Genomic DNA, 22,541 nt, shown 5'->3' on the forward strand with positions numbered 1-22,541 from the left:
CAAGAATATACAACGAAGAAAAGACAGTCTCTTCAATAAATGGTGCTGGGAAAACTGGACAGATATATGCAAAAGAATGAAAGTGGACCATTTTCTAACACCATACAAAAAATAAACTCAAAATGGATTAAAGACCTAAATGTGAGAAAAATCCTGGAAGAGAATGCAGGCAGTAATTTCTTTGACACTGGCTGTAGCAACATTTTTCTAAATATATCTTCTAGGTCAAGGGAAACAAAAGCAAAAATTAACTATTGGGACTACACCAAAACAGAAAGGTTTTGCACAGCAAATGAAACCATCAACAAAACAAAAAGGCAACCTACTGAATTGCAGAAGATATATTCAAATCTTGAATACTTAGGAATACTTAGGAAGCAACCTAAGTATTCATCAATAGATAAATGGATAAAGAAGATGTGGTGTGTATGAACATATATATATGTATATATGTATGTGTATATATATGTATGTATACACATATACATGTGTGTATGTATATATATATATGAATATTACCCAGCCATAAAAAAGTATGAGATCTTGCCATTTGCAATGACGAGAATGGAACTAGAGTGTATTATGCTAAGCGAAATAAGTCAATCAAATACCATATGATTTCACTCATGTGGAATTTAGGCAACAAAACAGATGGACATATGAGAAGGGGGAAAAAAAGAGAGAGAGAAGCAGACCATAACAGACTCTTAACGACAGAGAACAAACAGGTTGGTGGAAGGAGGCTGGGGGGAGGAGGGTGGGTTAAATGGGTGATGGGCATTAAGGAGGGTACTTGTTATGATGAATACTGGGTATCATGTGTAGGTGATGAATCACTACATTCTACTCTTGGACCCAATATTATACTATATGTTGACTAACTAGAATTTAAATAAAAATTTGGAAGCAAAAAGAGAGAGAGAAGAGAGAGAGAGGGCAAACCAAGAAACAGACTCTTAGCTATAGAGAACAAACTGATGGTTACCAGAAGGAAGGTGGGTCGGGGATTGGGTTAAATAAGTGATGGTGATTATGGAATGCACTTTGATGAGCACCGAGTGATGTGTGGAAGTATTAAAACACTATATTGTATACCTGAAACTAATATTACACTGTATACCAACTAACTGGAATTTAAATCAAAACTTAAAAATAGGGACACCTGGGTGGCTCAATTGGTTAAGCATCCAGCTTCCACTCAGGTCATGATTTCATGGTTCGCGAGTTTGAGCCCCACATCAAGGTCTCTGCTGTCAGCACAGACCCTGCTTCAGATCCTCTGTCCCCACCTCTGTCTGCCCCTTCCCCCCAAAAAATAAACATTTAAAAAAAGCTTAAAAATTAAAATTAAAAATGTAAAAGAATACTAAGTTTGGCAATAGGTATTCTATTTCTTGTCATGTTTTGAAAGTACTAATATACTTCACTTAAATATAAAAACAACTCGTCTCTAACCTTATAGTAGGCCCATAGACCAAATTAAGATATTCTTCTCTGATATCTCTTCTACACACAAATGACCTCACTATAACTTGCAGCTTCAGAATCCAAATCCTTGTGGCCTTCAGTTTCAACTTTTGTATCCCAAATTCCTATGTGGGAGAATCTGATTGGCTCCTTAGTTCAGATACCCTCTCCAATTGTCTGTGTCTTAAAGGGATATCTCTGAGGCAGTAGTTTCCAAAGAAGGTCACTTATAAGATGATGCCTGGGGGTATGAGATTTAAAAATTATAACTTCAATTTACCTTTATTATTTATCTCAACCTCATCTCATCTGGCAAGAAGCTTCCCTGCTTAAAAGCCAAATGTCCCACAAGAGACAATATTTCTTGCACCAAACCCACACACATTACTTCAGAGTTCACAGGAGGGACATGCTCAATTACAAGACTGAACACACTCAGAGGAGCAGAAAGCATCCTCATCAGGTATGTATGGTTCATTTATGGTTCCTCCTTAACCAGATGCAATTTATTAATCAGGGGTCATTTTACCATAAGTAATATTGCCTGTAATATAATTGATATCCTATCTTTATATGGTTTCCAGTAGGACAGAGATAGAAAGTTAACTAAAGGTCACATTACCACAGTAGAAGGAGTCAAGGTTTTATTAATCCTTTGCCCACACTCTTCACAATGGGTCCTTTAATGTACTTAACTGGGATTGACAAATTTGATCTGAAGCTCCCCTCAAACAAGGAAACCACAGGCCAGAGAGTGTTAGTGGAATTAGGCACCCTCCTCTCTCCTGCACCATACCCACCTCCTAAATCTCCTGTCCAAAAATGCTCAGGGAACATATTGATTGCCCAGATATATCTCAATGTGCATGGGACTCTTAAGACCCATAGGAAAGAAATTTATCCCTATCTACATACAAATTGATTGAGATATAGATACTCATCTGATGGAATGACTAAAAAGAAGGGGTATAGAACAAAAAAAGGCCACATTATAAGGAGATTCAATTGCACCCCTGAGAAAAAAGATCCCCAGGACTAATAAATATTTTAGGACCTGAGAGTCAGGAGATCATTGGTTTCCAGTACTGTTTCAAACTGTTCTTAACTGCATGCCTATTCATCCTCCAAAAGTGCTTGTGCAGTAAAATGAAAGGATACATTGCCGCAGGTTCATATATGCTCTCAGGGATGACTGAAAGCATAGGAGAAGACTGTTCCCTACTGGTTGGAGACACAGGCAAACATCAATAGAGCAGCTATATTGCTGGCAGAGGGTCCAGTCATAAGAATCCCAACACCTGTATATACCTTGACAAAAAGTAACCTCACCAAGAACACACAAACTAGTGAGACCAAAACATTCCATAAAGGGAAGGAAAACCTGGAAAAGAGGACACTTCCTTTGTGTGAATATATACTCTTGAGGACTGTATTTTACAGAGATGACTATTATGTCTCCTGTCTTTTCTACAATAGGATGGTACCACTTCTTCCTTTGAAAAGTCAGTCAACTTCCCCTTTAGTTGAAACTAGGCAGCCTTGGGACTGCTTTCAAGCCTCCAACTCTAATAATGGATTCAATCTATTTCTCCTTGAAGTTCTAACAGTTTTTGCCTCACATATTTTGATGCTCTGGTGTTAGGCACATACACATTAAAGACTGCTGTCTTCAGGGAGAATTGACCCATTTATCATTATGTAACGCCCCTTTCTTGCTTGTAATTTTCCTTGCTCTGAAGTCTGCTTTGTCTGAAATTAATACAGTTCCTCCAGCTTTCTTCAAAAAGGTGTTAGCATAGCATATCTTTCTTTACTTTTAATCTGTGTCTTTACATTTAAAATAAATCTCTTATAGAAAACATATAGTTGGGTCTTCTTTTTTTAATCCACTCTGATATTCTGTTTTTAATTGGTGTATTTAGACCATTGATGTTTAAAGTGATTATTGTTATAGTTGAATTAATAGCTACCATAAATTTTTCAGTTTTCTATGTTTCCCTTGTTCTGTTTCTTTTTCTTCCATTTTCTGCCTTCTCATTTCAATTAAACATTTTAACTGTCTTAGCATATCAATTCTATATATGTGTATGTATATACATATATATATTACTATTTTAGTGGCTGTCCTTGAGTTTGCAATATACATTTACGACTAATACATGTCCACCTTCAAATAACACAATACCAGTTCACAGGTAGTGCAAATACTTTAAAACAGAATATCCCTAATACCTCCTGCCTTTTCCACCCTCATGACACTGTTTTCATTTATTTCATTTATTCATATGCTATAATCATCCAATAATTGTTGCTATTACTATGTTGAACTGTTGTCTGTTAATAAGAAAAATGAAAGATTTTCTATTTCCTTAATTTATTCCTCCTCTAACACTCCTTTTCTTTATTTAGAGCTGAGTCTGACTATCTCATTGTCCTACTTTCTAAAGAACTTCTTTTAACATTTCTTGCAGGACAGGTCTATTGGAGATAAATTTCCTCAGTTTTTGTCTGAGAAAGTCTTTCTTCTTCACTTTTGAAAGATAATTTTACTGAATAGGAACTTTAAGCTAGTGATTTTTGCTTTCAACATTTTATATATTCCACTCCACTCTCTTCTTGCTTTCATCATTTCTCAAGAGAAGTCCAATGTAATTCTTATCCTTGTTTCTATAGTTAATGTGGTGTGCGTTTTTTTTTTTCCCCTTTGGCTTCTTTCAATATCTTCTCTCTGTCCTTAATTTTCCACAGTTTGAATATGATATGTTTAGGCATAAATTTTTGGTACTTATCCAGTCTGGTATCCTTCCAGCTCCCTGGATCTCTTATTTGGTGTCTATCATTAATTCTGAAAACTTCTCAATCATTATTACTCCAAATAGTTCTTCTTTTTCTATGTCTCTTTCTTCTCCTTCTGGTATTACCATTATACACACAGTTATACCTTTTGTAACTGCATCACAGTTCTTAGATATTCTATTCTATCTTTGCATTATTTTTTCTCTTTACATTTCATCATTGGAAATTTCTCCTGACATTTCTTCAAGCTCACGGATTCTTTCTTCAGCAGTGTCCAATCTATTAATGATCATATCAGACATTCTTCACTTCTATTACAGTATTTTTTTTATTGCTAGAATTTCCTTCTGATTCTTTCTCAGAGTTTCTAGCTCTCTGTTTACACTACATATGTGTCCTTGCATGTTATCCACTTTTTCCATTACAGCCCTTAGCATATAGTTGTTTTAATTTCCAGTCTGATAATTCCAACATCTCTGCCATCTCTGTGCCTGTTTTTAATGCTTCTACCATTCCTTCAAACTAGTTTTTCTTTTAATATGCCTCATAATTTTGTTGAAAGACATGATGCACTGGGTAAAAGAAGCTGAGGTAAATAGGCTTAAAAAGGTTTTGTGTTTATCTAGCTAGGAGTTTGGCTGTAGTTATTGTTTATAGTAGCTTTAGTTAAGCCATATTTATGGCTTTGGTAGCTTTAGCTTTTATTTAGCTTTAAGTGTCAGAGGCTAACATATCCTATGGTATTCTTATTTTTGTCTCCCTTCCTGTATTTGGGTTTCCCTTTGTCTTCAGACTTCCCTAGAGATTTATCCTTATACAGGATCTGAGTCATGCAGTTACTTCAGTTATATACCCATTTTATTATACAGCAGAGCTATTGATGTGGTGGTAAAGTGTGAGGGAGGGGAAGTATCTACAGTGATATGATCAGATCCCAGTCTTTTAGTGTATGTATTCCCCTACATTGTAACCTTCAGGAGTGCTTCTCAGATTTTTCCATCTTAAGTGAGACAAGAAGGCTAGAGAGAATAGAGTTGAGTATTTTCCTTCCCCCTGGTCAGTGGGAATCCAGTAAAATCCCAATCAGTTAGGCTCTGGTAAGATAGCTATCAAGGGCAGGACTTGTCAAGAAGGAGAGAATGCTCTGGGCCTATTTTAAAAAAGTGTCCTGGACACATGAGGGACTTTTCATCTCCCATCTTCACTGTAAGAATCTGTTAGAGTTCCTGAAGGCAAAACACATGAAAGTGTGAGGTATTTCTAAGACTACGCTCCCATGTGTTTTTTTTTTTTAACTCTTAAACTTGTCCACACTGGTCCTCCAATAATTTGTCAATTACAGTTCAAAATTTTTTTTTCTAGTACTGGCTCCAGCAGTGATTACTGCTCTTGGGCATTTGTTCTAATATGTCATGATTCTCTCTATCTACCTATATTCAGTTTTGAGAGCAGGGGCAGTACTTTTTCCTGTAACCTCAATTCTTTGAAGGATCTAAGAAGAGTTGCTGATTTTTGGTTTGTTCAGCTTTTTCTTACCGTGAGGATGAGAGTAATGACTTCTAAGCTCCTTACATGCTGAATTATGACTACTTTGACACAGCAGTGGGGATCCTTAGGACTTCTTATACTAGGTCATAAAAAGTCATGAAGCTATTGATGATTTCCTTGAGATTCTCTCTGCAGGATGTCAGCCAACATGTAAAAATTTCAACTACCCTGACACTGCACATTGGAGAGGCCAGGTTATCTAGGTTGATAACCCCAGCTAAGTTTGCAGCTGACAGCCAGCATCAACTTGCCAACTATGAGTAAGTCATTTTGGATGTCCAGTCAAATCAACCCTTCAAAAGACTGCAGCCCAGCAATGTAAGATTACAGCTGCATAACAGACACCAAGTGAAAAGTGCCTAGTCAAGCCTTTCCTGAATTCGCCACCCACCAAAACTGTGAGCAAAATTAAACCGTTTGTTTTATGCCACTATGTTTTGGGGCAATTTGTTACATAGTAGTAATATGAGAACAGACTTTTGAAATACTATTATACATGTGACAATTTAAGTTTAGTGTGTCATACTCTTTTACCATGGAATTGATGAAGAGCAAATTAACTAAATGACTTCAATTTTTATGGAGTTTGTTCAAAGAAACTCTAAGTTTGGTCTAAAACTACTTACAACAACCCAATCCCTAATTGATCCCTGGGTCTCTGAATGAATGTATACCAACATGAAATAAACCACAGAAAATATATAGCCCCTCTAAAAAGCAGTCTGCTAAATGCCCACCTCAGATGTAGCAATGGAGAACAATGAACAAGGTAGATCTTACCATACGCAGAACCGGAGACTATAAGAATTAGTTCGAACCTCACTCAGGTCAAGAAATTTGAATCAAGTATAAACCAAGCATATAGGAATAAGGGAGAAGTTTACAAGTATGGGGGCTTTCTGAGAAACGCAGTGCCTAGGATGTGTGTGTCAGATAAACCTCAAGGTTACTTAAGAGTTCTTAATAAAACAAAACAAAAAATTGTTATAGCTATACCTTTTGAAAGACTTGACTGATTATAGAAATTTGTCACTGAATAAGAAATGTCCCTAAAGGGTCTGTTGACTGAAATATCAAGAGTTTGTAGGTATTCAGTCATGTGACCAGAAATAACAAGTAAGACCCAGCCTAGAGAGACAATGACACATTATGACTTGTTCCTGAAAGTGAATTAAGATGTCATCAATTATAAGATTCCATTGACTGTAAGACATATCTCAATCAGAGATCTGAAAATGTTTCTTAAACTTCATGAAATATTTCAATGGTTTTAGATACGGAGTTACTACCCATAATCTAATTTAAGCAACTGGTTTCTCTCACAGTCTCAAAGGGAGGGGTTGGAGAAAGACCTGTAGTACTATCCTTGTCGTTTGGCCCAATCTAACTCTGATAAATATTAATTTTCTGCCTTTCTGCTGTCTTCTCTCATTAACCACTTAGAGTAATGAATCCAGCTTTTCCATGTCTTTCCCTCTCAGCATTCAGTTGACCTAAATTTTATCTGCGTTAATCTTTTTCTTACAGAACCTTGCTTAAGGCTGCAAAATACAGGCAATACTCTCCTACCGCTTGACTTAGTATTATTGCCTTGGTAAATACATAGTCTGATTCTCAAGTAAGAGTTTAACCAAATTTAAAAATGCTCTGAAGTTTATTGTCCACTGTGAAATATCTATTGATCATTGTAGCATTAGTTTTATAAAACTATTATTATTGGATAAAAGCTCCTCTACTAGAGAAACTCTAACTGCACCATTTTACCCCTGATTATAAACGCTTGACTCTTACTTTCTTTTTTTCAGTAAGTTCTTTGAAGTAATAACTTTATTTCTAATACCCTCCAAAGATGACCAATGACTTTGTTTTGTTTGTATTATTATGAACTCATGACTTCAACCATAACATGTTTCAATCCATTGCAATTATTATTTTTGATACTCAAATTGTCCCAACTCAGTGAGACCCTCTTCAAGTTGTTCCTGAGTCCATTTAACTCAACCTCAGTAGTCTTTGATAGCTCTCTTGCTTTCTGGTATGATAAGAAATCTTGTACATCTCTGTCAGCCATTTCTTCAAGGAGCTTTGTTTCCTTTTAGTAGAAAATGGAAGTTATAAGCCACACCCAGGCTTAGTAACAAAATGCATTTTTTAAAGTTTATTTATTTTTGAGAGAGAGGGGAAGGGAGGGGCAAAGACAGAATCCCAAGCAGGCTCTGCTCTGTCAGCACAGAGCCCAATGCAGGGCTTGACCTCATGAATCCATGAGATCATGTCCTGAGACGAAATCAGGTGCCCACCCCAACAAAATATGTTTTTAAAAACAAAATAAGTTGTAAGCCCATAATGATGCTTCCAATTCAAATTTAGATCTTCAGATGTTTCTAATAGACACTCAAGGTAAATAACCAGTAAGCAAGGTCTAGACTGTCTCCAAACACGACAGTACTTTTGTCTTTTAGCATTAGGATCAACTGGGAAGCTTCTATAACCCTAATGCCCAAAAAGAAAGATCTCAAATCAATAACCTAACTTTACACCTTAAGGAACTAAAAAAAAAAAAAAAAAAAAAAAAAAAAAGAAAGAAAGAAAAGAAAAGAAAGCTAAATTCAAAGACAGTTGGGAAAAGTAATAAAAGTTATAATAAAGATAAAATAGAATAGAGAGAAAAATCAATGAAACCAAAATTAGGTTCTTTAGAAAGATCAACAAAATGTTTCATTGACAAATGTTTAGGCAGACTAAAAAAAAGAGAGAGAGAGAGAGAGAGAGAGAGAGATGATGCAAATAACTAAGATCAGAAATAAAAGTGGGGACATTACCACCAGTCTTACAGAAATAAAAAAAAAATTAGAATGGTATGAAGAATTATAAGCAAATAAACTAGGTAACCTAGATGAAATGAGGAAATTCCTGCAAAGTTATGAATTACCAAAACTAACAGAAAAATAAATAGAATATCTCAATAGACCTATAACAAGTAGAGACTGAATCAGCAATCACAAACTTCCCAACAAAGAAAAGTCCAGGGTCAAATTATTTTACTGGTGAATTCTACCAAATATTTAAAAAAATTAAAACAAACCCTTCATAGCTGCCCAGAAAAAAATAGAAGATAAGGAAACAATTCCTAACTCATTCTATTAAGCCAACATTACTCTAATTCCAGAGCCAAAAACACCACAGAAAAGAAAACTATAGGCCAATATTCCTCATTAATGTAGTCATAAACACTCAGCAAACTAGAAATAGAAGGGAATTTCCTCAATAAGATAAAAGGAATTTATGAAAAACCCACAGCTAACATGATGCTCAATAGTGAAAGACTGAAAACCTTCCCCCTCAGATCAGGAATAAGACAAGGATGCCCACTTTCACCACTGCTATTCAGCATTGTATTAGAAGTTCTAGTCAGATCAATCAGGTGAGAAAAAGAAACAAAAAACATGCAAACTAGAAAAGATGACATGATATAATAAATTTTAAAAAATCCTAAAGAATACACAACAAAAAACTATTAGATCTATAAATGAATTCAGCAAAGTTGCAGGATACAATATCAACACACAAAAATCCATTTTATTTCTATACACTAGCAATTAAGGGGGAATAAGAAGTGACTTAAAGGTAAAAAGTTTCCTTTTGGAGTGACAAAAACATTCTTGATACAGTGACAGTTCTGTAACATTGTGAATATACTAAATGTCACTAATAAAAACTTTATACTATGTGTACTTCACCACACTTAAAAAAAAAAAAAAACCAACTCTGATGTCCAGGTGACACTGCAGACCAATTTCATCAGAATCTATGGAGGTTTCATTATTTTCTAAAGCACTCCAGGTACTTCTTATGTATAGCTTATATATAGTAATGAGAATTTAGTAAGAGATTAGTATAAATAGCTAGACTATCCCTTGGGTATATAACAGGCATAAAGTATTAACGCCAGGTACTTAAGTATAGAGTTTTGTGTAAGTTCATTTTTATGGGGATAGGGCTTCAGAGTCTACTGAAGAGCTTATTTTGCATAGCTGTCATTAAAATGTGCAATTATTTTAGCTTTATGAAGTTTTTCCCTATTGCTTTGTCTCTTAAATTGAGATCTGAGAGTTAAATTAGAATCTTCAAATTTTGAGATGTCATTTTGATAATCTGAGAAAAAAAATTATCAGTATAACAACAAAAGTTGTCTTTTACAGTGAAACTCCCCAGTTGAATTATATCTTAATTCTGTAAAAAAATAGAATATTATCTATGTTTCTAGTCTTCATAGACACACCCATTCTCCCTTCCTTCCTCCTAAACCGAGAGTCAGCATCACTCTTCTGAAAAGGACCAAACAGTAAATACTTTAGGTTTTTCATGACATACAATTTCTGTCACAACTACTCACCTTTGAAACTGTAGTGCAAGAGCAGCCATAGACAATATATTAACAAGGAGGCACCCCTGTGTTCCCAAAACTTTGTTTTCAAGAGAGATGACAAGCCACATTTGGCCTACAGGCCACAGTTGGTTGAATGCCATCCTAAATGGTTATTCCATATCTTCTCTCTCCTCAAACCTCCAACAACTCCTTCTCAATCCTTATCTCAATTGATTGTCTTATTTGCTGTTTCACTGAAAAAATAGAAAGCAAACAAAAGAAAAATTTCAAATTCTCCCATAAATACATCTTCCCATCTACCTTCATCTTTATTTCTTTTCGTTTCTATGGTTGAAGTGTCAGTGCTCCTGGCAAAGGCCAATCCCTCTACTTAAACACTAGATTCCATCCTTTCTCACCTATTTAAGAAGTGTTCCTGCAATTATTTGCTTACTTTCTTTGATTGTCAGTTTTTCTCTTTCTCCTATGTCTTTTCTATCAGCCACTATCTGCTATATCTTTACCTTAGAAACAGAAAGAAAAAAAAAGTGTCTCTTGACCTCACTTTCCCTCTAGCTATTATCATGTTTCTTCCTTTCTCTGTACACCAAAACTCCTAGAAGTCCTACTATCTTCAATTTCACTTCTCTATTCTCTCCTGAACCCACTCAAATAAGATTTTCATTCCCAGCACTCCCATCAAGACTACTCTTATCAACACCCCCAGTGATTTCCATATTGCTAAGTGCAACAGTCAATTCTTTGTCTTCTAGCTATTTAACCTATCAGTCACAGTTGACAAAAAGATCAGTTCTACCTCTTTCTTCATTTGGCTTTCATGGCATCATACCTTCCTGGTTTTGTTCGTAAACTAGCCAATCTTTTTCATTTCCTCTTCATCTTCCTGATCCCTAAATATTAAAGTACCTCAGAGACTCAGTCCTTGGACCTCTTCCATTTTCTACCTACACACACTCCACTGGTGACCTCAGCCATCCTCATTGCCCCTCCATATAACCTATATCCAAATGACTCCCAAATTTATATCTCTGCACTAAATTCCAACGGGATATTCAGCTGCGTACTCAGCATCTCCATTTCAATGTCTTATAAAAAACTCATACCTAGTTCCACCCCCCCCACCCCACACCCCAGCAAAAAAAAAAAAAAAATCTGTTCTCTCACAGTCTTTCCTTCACAGAACATGGTGATCTCAATATTCAAAATTCTCAGTTCTAACCTCTGGAGTCATCTGTTCTCCCATAGTCTTACATACAACATTTCATCCATCAGAAAACACTATTTGTTTTACCTTCAAAATATACCCAGAACTCAAACATTTCTCACCACTCTTACTGCCCGAGTCTAAGCCACCATTATCTCTCAACTGCACTATTTCAAGACACTCCTAGTAGGGCTTCAAGCTTCAAACCTTTTTTCCATACTGTGGGAGATGCAGGAGAGAAGCATCAAAGGAAAAGACTTCAAATGGGAAGGGCTGGAGAAGGTGCAAAGCCTTAGGACATGTTTACATAGCACTGCATCTGGCTTACAAGGAACACCTAGAGCCATTAACAGTGTCCAAGGCCAGATCCTCCTTCACACCTGACCCTTCCTAGTGTTATAGAAACCAATTAACTCAAAATTCAACCTTGAAAAGCTAAACCATTAGATTGATCAACACACTTGCTTAGCTGACTTCATGCATGTAGTCTTTAGCAATTATCCTAATAAAAAGAAGCTTCATTCTAGAGTCGGGCCGGCCTCATTCCAACTCGAGTATGAGGACCTTCACTTAACTGCACTTTGTTTGCAGACTCATCTTGTGCGACTCCGGCCATACTCCCTGCAACATCTCACCAGTCTCTATGTACAAGAATCAGAGTAATTCTATTAAGAAGTTAACCTAGAGAATTTCAGCTCCTGTCAAACTGGAATTAGGGTACTCTACTCTATCTCTCCCACTAACTACAGCTAAAAATTCTAAACAAAATACAAAATAAACTAACAGCTGCCTCTGCAAGGTAAACACAAGTGGTAGGGTAGGAAGATGAGGACTCCAAGGAAGACCTAGTAGCAAGTGACAAGAAATGAAGCAGCTCTCTCTTTCTCCTACCCCCATTTGGGAGTAATGTCCCCTATGAGATGGAGCTCTTTTAGTTCTCCTGGATCCACCCCAGATGAGATCCAATAATAAAGGTACAGTTACTCAGCAGCAATGACAATGGTGGAGAGAGGGAGATGGCCATATGGCCCCACATATCCTTTGCCCTTACCACATAGCCTCATTACAAGGCCTTATTGTGGAAAAGTATGCAATAAGGTGGGAGGAAAAAGCCTGCACTTTCTAATCAGAACACCAAGAAGGAAAATCAAGGAAGCCCAAAAATATAGAATATCACAGAAGCAAGAGTTGGAGAGAGGTAACTTTTAAATCATTAATACTGGGCTCACTTCTGAGCTATGCATGCATGAGACTACACAGAATTAACATGGCCAAGGCTTGAAGGATTTTAATAGGATCCAGGATCTCTTAACATTACGTCTGAGATAAAATATGAAATTATTCAACACACAAAACCAAAACCAGAAAAATCTCAATAACTCTTAAAGGAAAGGCAATTAACAGGCACCAACACCAAGATGACCCAAATGTTGAAATTATTAGAAAAGACTTTAATTCAGTAATTATAACAATACTCCAAAAAGTAGGTAAAATGCTCTTAAAAGAAATGGAAAGATAGAAATTTTCATGGAAAAAATAGAGGCTGTAAAAAAGAATCAAATGTAAATTAATTCAGAATGGATCACAGACCTAAATATTAACTATAAAACATAAAATTCCTTGTATAAAATATAAGAGAAAATCATCATGAGTGTGGAATAGGTAAGAAGGTCTTAGGTCCAACAATAAAAGTATGATCCAGAAAAGAAAAAAAACTGATAAACTGCACTTCATGCAAATTTAAAACTTTAGTACCACGAGAGACACTATTAACAGAATGAAAAGACAAGCCGTAGTTCAGAAGAAAATATTCACAATTCACATATTTGACAAGGAAAGTGTATCCAAAATAAATAATCTCAAAACTCAACAGTAAGAAAACAACCACCCAATAAAGCAATGAGTAAAAGATAAAACCCCACATTACAATCTAAATTTCAAATAATGGATTACCTAGCCCTGGCTACCTTTCAATTGTTGGTAATTGCCTAACACCAAATAAAATTGCCTAACACCATTTCATCAGTCCTTTTCCCTCATGAGTTCTTAAGAAAACATACTATCTTATAACTCTCTCCTTATGTACCATCCCCCAACTTGAGACTACAAAGCAAAGTTAAATGTCTCCCCTTTTTTGGCTGCCATTAGTTATTCCCCCTAGCTTCCCCAATAACACATATCTCAGTTCCACAAAATATTCCTTCAAAATAAAAATGTAGATATCCCTCAATCCTACAGTACTTATTCTAGGAATCTCTCCTATAGCAATGCTGTCACAAATTCATGTTCTCTATAGCACTATTTGCCACTTTACAAAATGGAAATGACTAAATATCCACCTTTGGGAAAATGCCTTAATCAGTGATGGCACGGTTACTCTGTGGAATACTATGCAGTCACTAAAAAGGAGATAAAATCTGTATGCAGTGAAAAACCTAGAGAGAGGGAAAAAAGAATTATGTAGTGCCCTGTACTGAAGAATAATGTGAAAGTATATGGATACCTAGAAAAATATCAAGAAGCATACACACCAAACTTTTAGCAGTGGAGAGATATCCGTGGGTGGGAGTGATCCTAATCATATTTCTGTACTGAATTATTTTACAGCAAATCTGTATTAACAATGAATTTTTAAAGTATTTTTTAACCTGCATAACTTTAACAAACATACTCATCAGGTTAAACCTAAACCTCCTCAGAGAAAACCATTTTCTCTCATATTAAAGTCTTATTTTCTTTAGCACACAATCTGTCATTAATTTGTAAAACAATTTTATTGTCCCTCCCGTGGAAGGTTAACAGGACAGGGGTCCCATCTGTTTTGCACCGTACCTCACAATAATTATTATTTGTCTCCAGAAAACTGATAAATTGTAACCTAGCAAGAGGTAACACGTACAGGGCAGACCTGTTCCTGCTAAAATTAAGCTGTCAGGGGGCACCTGGGTGGCTCAGTCGGTCGAATGACTTTGGCTCAGGTCATGATCTCTGGGTTTGAGCCCCATGCCTCGCTCTGCGCTGACAGTGCAGAGCCTGGAACCTGCTTCAAATTCTGTCTGTCTCTCTCTCTCTCTCTCTCTCTCTCTGTCCCTCCCCCGCTTACAATCTCTCTCTCTCAAAAATAAAATAAGACATTTTTGAAAAAAGACATTTAAAAAAATAAATAAAATTAAGCTGTCAGTGGCTCTTCACTTAGTAGTGGTACAGTGCCGGCAAGGGGATTGATAAATGTGTACTTAATGAGTGAATAAAGGTAAGTGTACCCCTAATAGACCTGGACCACGAAGAGGATGTACACAGCGTTATAAAAAGGAATGGTGATAGAGGCCTACCCATGCTCCGAGTTCGGGGGCTCCTAACCTACAGGCAAGGTGGACTAATGGAAAAGCTAAAAGCAAAGCAACAGGCACAAAAAAAAAAAAAAAGAAAAAAAAAATAGCCAAACTGGGAGCAGCGGCGTCGGAACTTGGGCCGAAGTGGGAGGGAATGTCAGATCGGTGCGAGCAGCTCCACCGAACAGAAAAACGGATGCATCAGAATTCCGGAGCAGGGGCCAAGGTGTCCAAAGGAAAAGGCAAGGCCTTCGGAGTTGCGGAGATTTTGTAGAGACCTATGCTACGCTCGGCGGAAAAGGAGAAAATGACGGCTAATGAAAGGGACAAACATCTATGCAAATAGTAGAAAGCTACCTTTCCACCCAAGAACTAAGCTGAGCGGTGAAACCAGGTGGCACGAATATGTTGGCGTCATCTCGCAGCGCCCGAATCACTACCGAGAAAGGAAAGGCCTTGGTGAGTGGAAAGGGAGGCCGTCTGGAGGTCACGTGATACACAATAGGCCACCCTTCCCTTCTGGCGAACGAAGTTGTAGGTAGAATCAAATTAACAGGCCAGAGAGAAACTTATTTGTACTAAGAGTTCAAAGATTTCTAATACAAATTCATTGTCTCACCTTTCCTACCTGTGTTGTAATTTAAAGTTGCCCCCAAAAAAGATGGCGGCACAGGCGCTGGGTCCTACCATAGAGACTGAAGCCTAGAGAAGCCCGTGCACGCCTTTTGTGGGCTGAGACTCGTGCCCGAGCGCCCGGCCTCCGTCAAGGAAGTTCGGGGCTTGCGGGCGGTCGTGAGTTCCTGCGTCTGCGCGAAGATGGTGGAGGAGGAGAGTGTCCGCGTGGTTCGTTGCGGCGGCAGCGAGTTGAACTTTAGGAGAGCTGTGTTCTCTGCGGATTCTAAGTATGGGGCCACCGCGCACTGTCAGCCGGGCTGAGGGACATGAGTCCCCGGGGAGGGGGAGGAAAGAACTGTCAGGCCAGTCCGGACTCGCCAACCGGCGGTTCTAGGCTCTGGGAAGGGGGCGCGTGCGGGCGTCCCCAGGCCCCGCGTAAGGGAACGGTTGCCTCAGTGCTGTTTAGAGGAGTGAGAAACCACTTAGTCCCGTGGCACTGCAGGCTGAGGCTTCTTTACAGGACAGTTTACCTGCAGGTGGTTGAGGGACCGGGGGCGGGCCCACGTGCCTGGAATCAGCTCTGCCGTGGGGCGGCGAGAAAGTCTGGGCAAAGATCTGTACATCACTGCCCTTGCAGTACTGCGAGGAGTGTTTTTTCGGAAAGAGTCGTGACTTTGAATTACTGAAAGATCAAAGATTTCCATTTTCTCCACACTCTTCTTTCCCCTAAAGATGTATTTTGGCAACCTTATTGCAACTATGCGTGATACTGATGTTAGAGTCTGTGCGGAATGATTACGTATGGAAGCCCTGGTCTCTATTCTCGGGAGTTCAGTATAGCTGGAAACCAAACTACTCCCTGGGTTCAAAACCCGGTTCTTACATTGTGTGACCTTTGCAAGTTCTTTATCTTTGCCTCAGTAGTCTCATCCTAAAACAGGAATAGTATTTTGTAATCCAATTCCTAGGGTTGTTGAGAGGGTTAAGTGCTTTAATACATATAAATCAGGTAAAACAAGCCTGGTACTTAATGGCTCAGTGTGTGTCAGCTGTCATTGCTCTATTGTCAGTATAATTTACAAATGACATCTCGTAGAAAGAGGTTTTCAAATCATTTAAGGACCGAGTGACCCTTAGTTAATTAACCCTTTCTGTCTTAGAAGAGTAACGGTAATATCTTATGAAAGTTTGTATCCCCCACAGTGTCTTGCTTATGGGTGTATGATAGTTGTTGAATGCATGCATGACTGAAGGAGTTTTCATAAATAGCAGTAGAGGCTAGAAAAAAAAAGAAGAATCCTTGGTCTTTACATGAAAGAGAGCTTTGTTGATATTCATCTTATAAATCAGGAAGAAACTGAGATTTCAAGGTGTCAAAGTTCTGCTTACAGCTAGGAATCCAGTTTCTTTTTCCAGTGTAGTGCTTCTACAACTTAGGATGAGATGCAGTGTGTTTCATTTACCAGTCCTACAATTCGTTTTAAAGTATTTGTCAGCTACGTATTATTTATAACAAGCTGACATGACAAAAATTAAGATAATTTTAATATTGATCCTATTTTCAAGATTTTACAGTCTAGTGAGGAAAAAAATAATTAGTAACAGATGTTGCATACTATGGTTCCTTGGGAGTTACTAAAGAGAGAGTACTTCAGACTGGTGAGGATGGACAGGTTGCTGAGAAAATGACATTTAGGCTAGGCCTAAATAGGTGAATGGTATTTTGACTAGAGGATATGGATGGAAGGCATTCCAGATAGTGGGCACAGTATAAGCAAGAGTAGAAACCTAAATATATTGAACAGACTGTGGTACAGTTAGCTCATATGACTACTATATGAAGAGAGCTAGTGAGGTTGAAAAAGGAATGTGAAGCCCGTTCTTGGTTGTTTGGTCCAAAGAGACTATTTTTTTTATTCCCTAGATGGAGGGCGGTGGAAGGTAACATGATTGTGTTTCTTCAAGAATGTTAATCCGAAGACTATGCATAAAACTAAGTAATAAGTGGTGGAGAGTGGCAAGATCAGAGGTAGGTTGACTTAGCATACTTGAGGTACACAGATGGCATAGAGGAGGGAGTTATATAGTGAAAGTTTCCCTTCAGTAGTGGGACCTTGCAAGACTAACAGGAGTTTGTTCCACCACTGATATTGGGGGAAGGCATCCAGGTGAAGTGCGCAGCTTGAAGTTGCTGGGGTAGGGTGGGAGGGGTAGGTAGTGTGATGTGTGTAAAGTCAGTATAGTTTGCAGCATAAAGTATAGGGAAGTGGTGGGAGAAGAATCTGGAAGAGTGCAGACCATGGCTTAAAAAGCTAATGCAGGCATTCAGACAAGAAATTACTTTGGCCTAAACCAAGATAATGAAGATGAAGAGAATAGACAATTTTGGAGTGAATCAGCACTTAGGATTAACGAGATAGCGAGTTCACTTTGGGACCTGTTGAGTTTAAAGTACCTATGAAATGACCAGGTGGACCTAATAAGTAGGTAGAAAATCAGTACTGAAGTTTGGGGAATTTGGTGAAGATTTAGATGTGGAGTGTTTGGGTTTTGTTTGTGTCTATATAAAAAGTAGTAATTAAAATCAGCTCTCTAGCAAATGAACAGGGTCATAATGAACTCATCAAGGCTTTGGATATTATCTAAAAGGTACTACAGGTGTTGGCTATACAAAATTTTGGCTATACAAAAATTTATACAAAAAGGAATAAGGTAATTTTGTATTTTGCTTCAAGGAGGTCATCAAGAAAGCTGAGATAGTAAATAAGACTAGAATCGTGGAGTTTTATCTGTTTCCTCTTGTTCATTGGGTCCTCTTGGAACTAAGACAAAAACTCTGTTCTGCCTACTTGAGGGGGTTGTTACAAGAGGCAAGTCGTGAGGTGGGTATACATGAGAATAGCTTGTATTCCTGTATCAGTTATTACTGACTCCCAGTCCAGCACTGTTTATATTACATCCTTTTAGCTCCCACAGTTACATGGTGCTAAGCATTAGGTTGCTAAGGTATAGAAAATTTAAAAAGTAGGTCATTCTTGTCTTTTACATTCCTAAATTCCCACAAAGCTGGTGTCCAACTCTAAATACTCTTTTGCAGACCATTCTGTATACTGCTGTAATAATTTTCCTTAAGTGTTACTATCATAACTCTCACCCTTATTCCTAGTCTTGCTCAGAACCCTATTAATCTTCTGTTGCCTTCCTTATCTACAGCTCTTTTCTCTGGCTTTCATGACTTTCCCTGATCTAGCTTGACTCTCCTTACCCAATTATTTCCTGACATAACCCATCATATACACTTTGCTTGTTAGGTCATTTCCTATCTCTTGTAGGTACTGTGTTAATTATTTCCCAGCTTATGTTTATGTTGGTATTCTCTTTCGTTCCCAGCTCTATGCATCCTTTGGAGCCTCATTTAAATTCTGGTTCCTGTTTGAAAGCATCCCTAACTTCTCCATTTCAGTAAAGTTGATTGAATCATGTGGCAGGCATTGTGGTCTATGCTTTACATGCATTTCTGTCTGCAGGGTTTTAGGTATTCTGATTTTATGAAAGCATTTGAGTGTGCTAAGCATACTGTGTGTGCTAAGGGTGCATTTGCATGTGTTGTTTCCTTTAGTCCTCATAATAACCCTGTGAGAAACCATTACCTGCCTTTTACAGCAGAGAACAGTGATGTTTTAGAGAATTAAATTCTCCCAGCATTCAGCCCATATGTGGTAAAGCTGGCATTCAAACCCATTTGTTTGACTTCTTAAAACTGTGTCCTTTTTCTACCTACTATATTTCTATTATTATTTATAGTAAGTAAACACACCTTTCCTCCCCTCAAAGAGCTTACAGTCTAGTAGGGGAAGGCTTCAATATGCTGTGTGGTCAGTGCTCTTATAGAGCTAAGCCTAGCATCTTGTATAAGCACATTAAGAGTGGTGCTGCTCTAGAATGATAAAATGCAGGAAGGCTTCACGTGTGCTGAATCTGTCTTAAGGAAGTAGTCAGAAAGAAAGAGTATTCTGTGTAGACAGCGATGTATACAAAAGCAGGGAGAGAGTGTTTCTTTTGGGCGCTTGCTTTCAAATTTAAAGCCATTCTCTGTGGAGGAGCAAGGAGAGAGGAAATTCCTTTTCTCTGGGGAAGCATATCAGAATCAGGGAGTTTTCCTGGCACATAGTACCCTTCACCCACCACCATCTCAGGGAATGCCTAGCCAACCTTTTGGTATAATGGGGTGTGTCTGTGGGGAGTGGGAGGGTAGTGGAGTTGTAAACCACTTGACTAGAGGACAGTTTTAAAATGACAAAGTAGCTCCACTTAGATCAGGTCAAATCACCAAAGGCCTTAGGAGTTTAGATCATATCCCAAAGGCAGTGGGAAAACATTGACAAACTGTAATTTAATTTTATCTTTAGAGAAGTAATGTCAAATTTGCAAAGTTAATCTGGTGTGAGTGGGAAAGAGGAATTGAAGGGCCACACCTGGAGACTGTAAGAAGCCCTTAGGTCCAGGCTGGAGATGTTAAGACTCTGAATTAAGGTACTCATGGGAATGAAGAGGAGGATCCAGCCAGAAGGGTAACCATATGTCTCAGATGTTTTGTTGCTTGAACTTGCTTAATCTTTTAGACAGTGAAACAAGTCATTTCATGATTGCCTCCTGGCACTTAGAATAATGCATCCTGATTTCAGAGAGGTGAACATGTGAAAAAGCAGGTGTCTTAGAATTGATAAAATAGGGTAGTAGTGATCCTGGTCAGCATTAGAAGATTTACTCTTTTGTTATCTTGTAATTTTTTTTATTGGTTCATTTTATCCAGATAGTTTACAAAATCTCTGAGAATTGAGTGGGTTCTGTTCAACAAACTGGATTGGACATTGGGAATCAAAGATAAATTTAAGACATTTGCCCGATGGGAGCTTATGGCCTAATAAGGAAGGGGGATATATTTGTAAACAAGTAATGGCAACACAGTGTGAAAAGTAGTAGGATCAAGTCACGTACAGGTTGCTTTGGGAACACAGAGAAGAGATCTGGCCTGGGGATTCTGTGGTTTGTACCTTCTGTACTGCATGGAAAAACACCCTATTAGACATGTATAATGTTCTACGTAATAGGCACAGAACATTTTTTATTTTGTAGAGACTAGAAGGTTTGTACTACTATACTCTGAGCTCTGTTCTGTGGTTATATCCGTAATGAAAATTGTCAAATATTGCCCCCACTTAACTCCTTTTAGTAATTTAGTAGCCTCTCCTATTTTGAAGAAAGCCACAAATCCAGAAAGACAAAAACAAAACCAACATTTCGGCAACAAGTGAAAGAACTGTCACAAAGTCTTTGTACTTTGCTATAAAAGAGGCCTTGCCAAATAGAGAGAGATTTGACTTAGCGTTTGTAAGGTGGTGTCCCCAGTGAACAATGGAGAGCAGGGGGGACATGGGAAAATGCTGTTAGAGTAATGGTACGTGATAAGTGAGAACATAGCACACAATTTTTAGTATGTAGTTCTTGAAACTGTTGGTTTTATTTTTTTTTATTTTTTTTTGAAACTGTTGGTTTTAAAAGAAACCTCTGTTGCAAGTGAAAAAGATTTTTCATGAACTATAAAACAAAGATTATGCTGTATACAGAATACATGAAATTTATTTTTTTCTTATTTCCAGGTATATCTTCTGTGTCTCTGGTGACTTTGTTAAAGTTCATAGCACAGCTACAGAAGAATGTGTACACATATTGCAAGGGCACAGAAATCTGGTGACTGGAATCCAGCTCAACCCCAACAATCATCTACAGGTGTCAAATGATTTATAATTAAATGTAATATTGGCTTTGTTGTTACCAGAAAATTATGATTTGATTTTAGCTGGGAAACTTACCAAGTTACAGTTAGAAAAATACATGCATCCCTTGCTTTTCAAAAGTTCGTATCGTGCCACTTCGTTTTTATAAAAAAAAAACAAACCAAAAAAAGATGAAAATCAAAAAAGCATTCCGTGTTTATTTTGCAGCAGGGTGATGTAGAGGCAGCACGCACCCCTGGCAGTGAGTGGCCCCACCAGGCTCCTTCCCCAGGAACTGCTCAGCATCAGGCTACCATAGCTTTAAGCTATGATCATCTGTGCTTTATCTCAATATATGTTGTACATCCATTAGCAAGATGAATCCCAAAGTATCAGAAAAGCCTAAGAGAGGTTATTCTTTGGATGTGGGAATGCTCAAAATTGTTCGTATAAATTAATGGTAATTGCTTCTTTGTTTTACACCATTTCCACCTTTCTATGAAAGGTTTCATAGAATTACTCTACTTTCAGGTAGCAGCAGAAACCTATATGTTGATTTTTTTGATTCAGGGTACTTTTTAACATTTTTAGTTATTAAAATAGGGTCACAGCCTAGATCTACATTGCCCATGCTGTATTCTGTAAAACCATTTATTCCAGAGAATGCTAATAGATGTTGCTTGAAAGAAAACATTCTTGGCTGTGTGAGTTACTGAAATTGAAGGTTAGGCACAGTTAGATGAATTTCTTGGTTGTAGATCTTCTCAAATCCTTTTATATGCATTACAAATATCCAAAAAGGGTGCATACTGTTTGGTGTTTCTCAAGCTTAAATGTCCTTAACCCCTTTGGTTTCTGGAACCCATTTTTCAAAATGCTGGCCAAGAGGTATTGATGTTTTAGATCTTTTCCTTTACATATGAGGCTCTTTAGTGTTGGTGCAGATGTTATCTTAAGGCCAGTGCTGGACAAGAAGGATTAGTCAGTGGATGGACCAGTTAATTTCAGGGCAAACTTGGGAATCTAATTTAGTCTAGACCTTCCCACTCACCCCACAAAGCAGCTCAGAATTCAGAAATAATGTCATTTTAATTCTGTTCTTAAATTTCAGCAACCACTAAAGACATCTCAAAAGTGGTTGACTCGTGCTCTAGTTTGTTTTGTTTTTTTAATTATTTATTTTAGAGAGAGAGAGAAAGAGCATGAATGGGGAAGGGGCAGTGAGAGGGAGAGGGAAAGAGAGAATCCCAAGCAGGGTCCACACTGTCAGTGTAGAGCTCGATGCAGGGCTCAATCTCTCAAATGATGAGATCATGACCTGAGCTGAAATCAAGAGTTGGATGCTTAACTGACTGAGCTACCCAGGCACCCCTCTCTTGCTCTAGTTTTTTATCAAGTTCCATTTTTCTAGA

General features: G+C 37.8%; 2 protein-coding genes across 10 annotated transcripts in view; one reads left to right on the forward strand and one right to left on the reverse strand.

Annotated features, from left to right (window-relative positions):
• COL5A2 (collagen type V alpha 2 chain) overlaps window positions 1-15,454 on the reverse strand; it is a 387,158-nt gene extending 371,704 nt beyond the window's left edge. For 2 of the 8 annotated variants that reach the window (XM_042949419.1, XM_042949417.1), the window contains exons 1-3: window positions 15,357-15,443; window positions 15,095-15,173; window positions 10,208-10,434 (exon numbers count right to left, since the gene is read on the reverse strand). The gene's annotated coding sequence lies outside the window, so the exon portion shown is untranslated. The other 6 variants (XM_042949418.1, XM_042949424.1, XM_042949422.1 and 3 more) reach the window with 6 other exon arrangements.
• Window positions 15,455-15,475: 21 nt separating this feature from the next.
• The window catches only part of WDR75 (WD repeat domain 75), a 30,930-nt gene continuing 23,864 nt past the window's right edge, over window positions 15,476-22,541 (forward strand). Inside the window, exons 1-2 of one of the 2 annotated variants that reach the window (XM_042949427.1) lie at window positions 15,476-15,639; window positions 21,013-21,142. In XM_042949427.1, the coding sequence (XP_042805361.1) occupies window positions 15,554-15,639; window positions 21,013-21,142 (216 nt within the window). In that variant the 5' untranslated portion in view covers window positions 15,476-15,553. The other variant, XM_042949426.1, reaches the window with a different exon arrangement.

Source organism: Panthera leo, chromosome C1 (genome assembly GCF_018350215.1).
Source record: "Panthera leo isolate Ple1 chromosome C1, P.leo_Ple1_pat1.1, whole genome shotgun sequence".
NCBI classification, from domain to species: domain Eukaryota; kingdom Metazoa; phylum Chordata; class Mammalia; order Carnivora; family Felidae; genus Panthera; species Panthera leo.